Here is a 7,340-nt window from a genome sequence, read left to right as displayed (position 1 = left end):
GTTACCACAGTTGTTCGCCTAATCTTTATGCCCAAAACGTCCTTTATGATCACGAGGACAAGAGAATGCCTCACAAAATGCTCTTTGCTGCTGAGAACATTTCTCCCCTGCAAGAGCTGACTTATCATTACAGTTACATGATAGATCAAGTTTATGATTCGTCTGGCAACATTAAGAAGAAGAGTTGCTTTTGTGGTTCTTCAGAATGCACCGGTTGGTTGTACTGAGGGGGGTTAACAATAGTAGTTTTGATTTTCATCAGAAAGGTACACTCAAGTGCCATGTTAGTTATATCATTTGTTCCATTATCTAATGTTTAGTGGATGCATATATACTGTTACTCCCATGGACGGCTCAAACCAGTAACTGCGTCAAAATGTACAAAACAACTGCTAACTTGTGCAAGTTGACGGACCTTTACTGACAGTTACTCTGATTCTGGAGAACTCAACACAATCAATGCAGTCCTTGTTTGATGCATTTTTCCTTCCAATGCCAAATGTTAAATTTTCTTAAAGGTCGCTGCTTTAATATGTACAAGTATTATGATGCTTCCAAGGGGTGTTCTGTCCTGGTTATTGCTTGTAAGATTACAACACTTCTGAAAGAGGAGAAATAGATATTGTGCCGTCACTTGTTAATTTATTTTTCCAAATACACGTAGTAGTATCATTTTGAACATGCTATATATGTTGTTTGCATTTGAGAAATGTAACAAATGACAAAAAATTTCACAATATCATCTATTTTCCTTTTATGGTGTACCTAAAATCATTAGTTAACGAGTGCTTACCAGAAGGGCTGAAGATGAAATTAATGTAGTACGTTGGTTGAAAATTTTATTACATGTAGTTTTATGGGTAAATATTCATTAACCACCTAATATTCTACATTTTATTAAAAATACACCAAAATTTTTTCTTTGTAATTTTTTATAATTTTTACACTTTTCCATTAATAGCATTAGATGATTTAACAGGATATTGATAAAATACTATTTTATCCCTAAATATAAATAGATTATTTATTAGTTGTTGTTTTAGATACTTTTAGAATATGTTTTATTTTGAATTGATGGAAACAAATTGTAAACTCTATGTTCATCATAACTGGTTTTACATTGTTATTTTTTGATTGATGGCAACAAGGTATAATATTTAAAATTTTCTATAACTACTTTTATGTTTCTTTTAAATGTATTTTCAATAATTATGATTCTTTTTATTGGTAATTTATTGCTTTCGAAGACTTGTTATTGTTGTCAAAGATTATTCAGGATGGATTATATGAGCAAAGGTTCTGGATTTATGTTGTAAATGAACTACAAATTAGTTAGGGTGGTTATATTGGTGATTTTGTATTGTTAAATTTGTAGGTTTGGTGAATTTATCTAACTAATTTTATAGCTGCTATTGGTTCCAACAGCTACAAATTGGAATTTTTTTCGTCATTTAGCTACTAGCTAGGATTAAATCATATTTTAACAGTATAGTGGTCGTTTAATTAATATTTTATTAAATCTTTAATTATGTTAATCAAAAAGTAAAAAGGTGATACATTTTGTAAACCTTATGTGGATAGCTACAAAAGAAAAAAAGTTTGGTATATTTTTTATAAAGTGCAAAACAATGAGTAGTTGGTAGATATTTATCCTACTTTTATAAACAATTGACAAAAGATTTGGCTAATCTCCAATTCTAAAATGAAATGCCTCGTCAGTTTATTTTACAATTTTTACATTTAAAATATGTTGTTTTACATGTTGTAATCACCAAGGATTATTATCGATGATATATGTTGTTCGATAATACATCAATTTTACTGATTCCTCTTACTAGAGGAAATATAGTGGAGTTATTTAAACATTCAAATGAAATTAAACAAGACACACACACACACACTACAAATGAGACGGATGAGCGGTTTTATCTTAAAGAAAGCGGAATTTTATTCATTTATTCCTTCGTTAATTAGATCAAAAGATCTAATTAAAGTACACAATCCCACTATTTATTTAGCAACTAGTTAAGTATTAAGGAGGCAGGGGTACACAATACATGCTAAGCAACACACTAAAAAAAAAAAAAAAGATAAAGTAACAGCACTTGCTGATGCTGGGCAACAAAATACTAGAATATCTAAACGACATTAAGAAGCTGATAACCAGGAACCAGTAATGGAGAAGTTGTTCCTATATATATATATATATATATTCTTCTATTCCATGATATGTCATATAATAATAAAGCTTGGGATATCTCAAATTTATTTAAGCTGAATTTCTGACTCATAAGCAACGCCAGCCTTCCAATCGCTAGGAATAGCATTGTTTGCCACAACCCATGTGAGCCCCGCGCTGCCACTCACTTGAAACCTCAAACTAATTGCTCCTTCTGGTGGACTAGAGATGTCAAATACTGCACCGAAAGCCCTTCTCATTGCCACCCATTCTTGATAATCCTCCTGCACCAACAAAAGCATTACATGCGATGGACGGGCCAAAAATCAGTTGTTTAGAAGTTAATTTGATACTTTATTTGTAAGTAATTACCTGCCATATTTCAACTGCTAGGACATCATTTTGGCCAGCTACGTACAGAATGGCTATGGCCAAGTAATGTGGGTACCTGCTGTTTTCATGGACCTTGAACTGAAGGTTGTAGCCTTTGTACCAGCAAGGGACTCTCCGGAATTCAACGTTGACCACACCATAAGAATAGAGCTCTGCTGACTTATCTGGAAGTGCCATTCTTCCATATGCGCGCGGGCTGAGGATGAAGTCTGTTTTGTCTCCTTCACCGTAGTCAGTCACCACCACGTACACCCCATAATCTGTGCAAAGTTGTGGTACCTTGCACCTGACCTGAAGTTAATTAATCAACTAATAATTATTAGTTGGTGCTACAAAACCAAAAGAATTAGTTGTTTATTACTAGTGGCAATAAAATTGTTGAAAATGTTGAATTTCAAACGATTTAAGCAGGTTTATGGAGACTATGCATGCAACTAGCTTTTTATATATAAACGTTAATGTTGTAGTAAATCAAGTTTTCAATTTCCATTCACGCACAGCCTTAGCACTCTTAGCAATATTTGTCCACTTTACACTTGTTATGTAACTTTATAATAAACTGAAATGATTAAGTGGGTTGAAATTTAATAATCATTACTTGATAGCAAGCTCCACAACCAGTTCCATTTTTCCAAAGCCTCGACACACCGGCCACGTTAGCATCATTTACAGTTCTTCCATATTCACCAAACCCGCAAGCACCAGCTGATGAATCATCAACAGGATCATTAGTTAATCTAAAATATAAACATATACAAAAACAAAAATTCTCTAAGTCATAATGACATGAACTAATAGTTCGCGTAAACTTGCGCGCGAGTTTAATGTACAGAGCTTTCTAAAGGTGAGATTTTTACGTACTTGGTGTCCCTAAACTATCAGGGCTACCATAGTATGTAGCTCTAGAATATGTGGATGTGTAATGAGAGTAACACAATGCAGGCAAAAGCAGCATGACGGAAAGAAGGTAGTATTGATATAACCCCATTTGCAAAATATGGAAATCTTTGTTAGCAATACGAAGGAGGAAGAGGAATAATAACAAGTTATGAGATGGGTTGCTAACAAATGTTAATGGCCATATTTATAGTAGAGGCCTTGAGGGCTGCTGCTAAGGGGAAATTGCCACCTCTTTTCTTCCTTTTGGGACTAGAGAGTTGGATTAGATTGATGATGTGTAAATGTAGACCCCATTATTGACCCCTCAAGACCCTTCTTTGAAATGAATTGGACTCATTATCATAATTATTAGCAGAAAGTTACAGTTTCCACATAAAGGTTTTTCGCTTTATGCCTAACACTCGTCTCTCTTTCATATTTTGGATACTTCCTTTGCCACCCACAGACTTTTAAGTAGTGCACTCGTGCTACACGAGTCAGTGACGGTAGCTGAGAGTGAATCTCATCCGTTGTGAAGCAACCAATAAAATCATTAAATCACCTCCCAAGCCATTATTATCAACCGAGTAATTGTTTTGTAATTGTTAATTACTGGTTTGGTTTTGCTTTGTTTGGACGTTCTAATAGCATAAATTATTTATTTATTTATTTAAAATATTGAATGGAGAAGAAAAACTTCAACCACTAAACACCAATCCTTATTCTTTACTGTTATTCGAATTTTGGTGATTACGCCAAAAGATCTAATAGCACACACCTTGTGACTTGTGTGTAAGGAAAAATTCAAGATTTCTCTATTAGAGATGAATAAATCCTACACGGGTTTGGGTTCTCATGAGGCCCCACCCTAAATATGATGAATTTTAAATAATTTCTAAGGACTAGAGTAAGGAATGAGGGAAAATAATCCACAAGCTCTTAATGGGATGGGGTTTGATTTTGTATTCTCCACCCCACCCCTACTTCACTCCTCATTATATGTAAATATTTTTAATTTTTATTTAATAATTTTTGTTTTATCAACTACAATGTTGATTAACAAATTTTCTTTTTTATTTTTATCTAATATAAATAAGTTATAATTAAAAGAAAACCCTACAATATAATTTTTATTCAACTCTAAAACATTGTTATGTTTTCTTTATTTTTGAAGTTCTGTTCTCATCAAACATTTTTCAGTTTTGATATCATTTTAAGATATTGTTTCAAAATTTTGGAGATTTTTTTAAATAATCTAAATATTTATAATATGATAATGATTTATTTAAATCTCTAATTTTTAATTTATTGAAATCACATATTTATGCCTATTATAAAATAAATAAATGGAGAATATGGTAGAGATGAGGAAATCATTCCCTACATGGGGATTTTCCATCTCCATCTCTCTAAATTTATTGGAGAGCGAAATAAAAAATGGAAGCAAAATTTTTTATGGAATGGGGAATGGGGTGGGCCTCTCCACGCCTGCGCCGCCCTCATTGCCATCCCTGTAATCTCTATCACTATGCTAAGTAAATTGTGGAATTAAAACCTATAGAAACTAGCTGGAAATTGCTTATTGAGTCAAGAACTGAAGGCTAATAGGGAAACCGCACCAAGCAATTGGATTTAGTACATATGTACCGGTATCCAAAATGGCGTTTTTTTAAATTGTTTTGTCAAGTCAAAAGCAAATGCTATAGGCTCATAACAACTGGATTAACCCACTTGATCACCACCAGTTGTTTGGTTGTAACGCACTAATAAACGGGTCAAGCCAGGTAAACGTATTTAGCTAAACTCAAAAATTAGGGACGGAGGCACTCACTGATCATAATTAATTTAACAGTTGTTGCACTGCAAAGTACAAAATCAATTTTAAAGTTTGTGGTTTTTGACACGATTGGTGCGACCTAAGATTAAAAAAAACCATGTGTACTTATTGCATGAGAGAGGAGGTTTGTTGGACAATTAATAAATAGAAAATTACTATTTATTGGCAGATGGGGTAGGTGAGCGTTGCTCCTCGTCATCCATCTGTCAGCCCTAGCCATTCCCTTTTAACTAATTAGCCTGCATAATGTTGTATTTGTATGCAAGTCAGTGAAACAATGAAAAAGTGAAATGAATGGGACAGTACATACGGCTACTTAATACTTCCCCAAGCAAGTCGAAACTAAACCAATGGGTCTTTCTAATCAATGGATTTTTAATTCAGTGGGAGAATCCTTTCATTTGCAATGTTGAGAGTAAGAATTTGAACTTCTATAAAACATTATAGGGATTAATTTATGTTCTCCTTCAATTATTCAAAAAAGAAAAAAGCAGCAAGTCGAAACTAAGCATTTGTGGTGGAATAACTTATTAGATAACTTTTTCTTAAACTCTTTTTGTGTTTAAATAAATATTCGAAATTGCGAGTTTCAGTCAAAATGCGGAGAAGACCCTTCTTAGTTTTGAGGAATTTCGATCTCTACAACCAAAATTACACCGTCAGAACCGCAAAGGACGCCTAGACTGAAAATGGTCGCTCGTACAATATTAAGCGCAGGAAGAGTTCTGATTTCTACTTATTTGACAATGCTAATTATTATCACAATTCATCAATATTTGTGTCGATCCTCATGTTAGAATATGACAAAGTTTGAAACATAAATGTAATACAGAGAAAACAAACGCAACTGTTGGACATTGCATATACTGGAATATTCTAAATTTATTCAAAGGTGTCAACACCACTGATGTCTGATGTAAAAGAATCATTGATATTACATGCTTGGACAGGCATGTAAATAACGTGCATGGATGAGATAAATGTACATCACATAGATCCACACACTTCGGTAGCAACATTTTATCTTTCCAAAACCTATCTTCATTCTGACCCACATTGCTCCCCCTCCTCTTGCCGATGCATTGACATTGGCATCGCAACTACCTCTTTCAAAACCACTACTTTTTCAGCTTTGTTTGGACACTGTCGATTCAATCTACCTATAGTTCCAGTGAATAACAAAATATTGAAGCAATGAAAAAATAATTTCAATGAACTGATTCACACTGAAAGAATGTCAAGTCCCTAAACATGCATTAACTAATTGGAAGAGAAGGGGGAGGGGGGGTAGGGGGGAGATCAAATAGAGATAGTGACTGTCCTTATAATGGACTCGAATAATGACAGCACCCTCCTTAATGGGACATCCACCACGAGTGTAAATAATGGAATAATACTGTGGAGACTTGGGCCCAAAGTATGTGTATGGTTGATGTCTCTGAACTACTTATCTTCTCGCAGCATCCCTTTCCTACACTTAGCAAAAAATTTGGCCGATGCGAGGGGTAAGGTGATGTGACTGGGGTTGAAACTAGAAAACCAAAAGCCACAAGCATACCATCAACAAAAAATGCCTCTTCCACCCCTTTCAATCTCAATAGAAAAAATCTAAATGCAAGTTGTAAAGCAATTGAACCACATAGTCAAACAATCAACTATAGCTATTGCCGAGTATAATTTTCCAGGTGTCTTATGCTAAATATTTTGTGCAGAAAGAAAGATCAATAATGCAAAGGTGGTGGTGTAACAGAAAAGAACAAGCAATTACTTTCAGTTCTACAGCACAATAATTGAGAATGGAGTTATTAGGAGATGTCTAGAAATGTTGCTTTCTTCTCCATGCTAACATCTAGATATCATTTACTTACTTATTGCATCTATAAATCAGTTCAGGTTATGGGTTTAATAAATTTGTTAAGCGGGAGCAAGTTGGTAGATTCCCTGATTAACTCTTCTAATTGAATTGTAGTAGCATCCTGCTGGTAAGGTTTATGGTGACAAATCTGAAAAACCAGATGGACCTCTTTCTCATGGGATGTTACCTTGCCCAAC

At 34.1% G+C, this 7,340-nt stretch overlaps 1 protein-coding gene across 1 annotated transcript; it reads right to left on the bottom strand.

Annotated features, from left to right (window-relative positions):
• Positions 1-1,970: 1,970 nt before the first annotated feature.
• Positions 1,971-3,605, bottom strand: LOC18042045 (expansin-like B1). The gene is made up of 4 exons (XM_024184669.1): positions 3,434-3,605; positions 3,171-3,277; positions 2,552-2,863; positions 1,971-2,463 (listed from the first exon to the last, which is right to left on the bottom strand). Exons 1-4 carry the CDS (start codon positions 3,558-3,560, stop codon positions 2,266-2,268), a joined length of 744 nt encoding a protein of 247 aa, XP_024040437.1. The 5' UTR covers positions 3,561-3,605; the 3' UTR covers positions 1,971-2,265.
• Positions 3,606-7,340: the final 3,735 nt, after the last annotated feature.

Source organism: Citrus clementina, unplaced genomic scaffold (assembly GCF_000493195.1).
Source record: "Citrus clementina cultivar Clemenules unplaced genomic scaffold, Citrus_clementina_v1.0 scaffold_5, whole genome shotgun sequence".
Lineage (NCBI taxonomy): Eukaryota > Viridiplantae > Streptophyta > Magnoliopsida > Sapindales > Rutaceae > Citrus > Citrus x clementina.
The sequence above is the reverse complement of the archived record's forward strand: the minus strand, read 5'-3'. Positions and strand labels throughout refer to the sequence as shown.

Excerpts from the sequence above, each read along its gene's own strand:
- LOC18042045 (XM_024184669.1), bottom strand. The coding sequence starts at position 3,560 with ATGGGGTTATATCAATACTACCTTCTTTCCGTCATGCTGCTTTTGCCT. Across the intron at positions 3,278-3,433 it reads TGATAGTTTAGGGACACCAA|CTGGTGCTTGCGGGTTTGGT; the intron begins GTACGTAAAAAT and ends ATGATTCATCAG. Across the intron at positions 2,464-2,551 it reads TAGCAGTTGAAATATGGCAG|GAGGATTATCAAGAATGGGT; the intron begins GTAATTACTTAC and ends TTGTTGGTGCAG.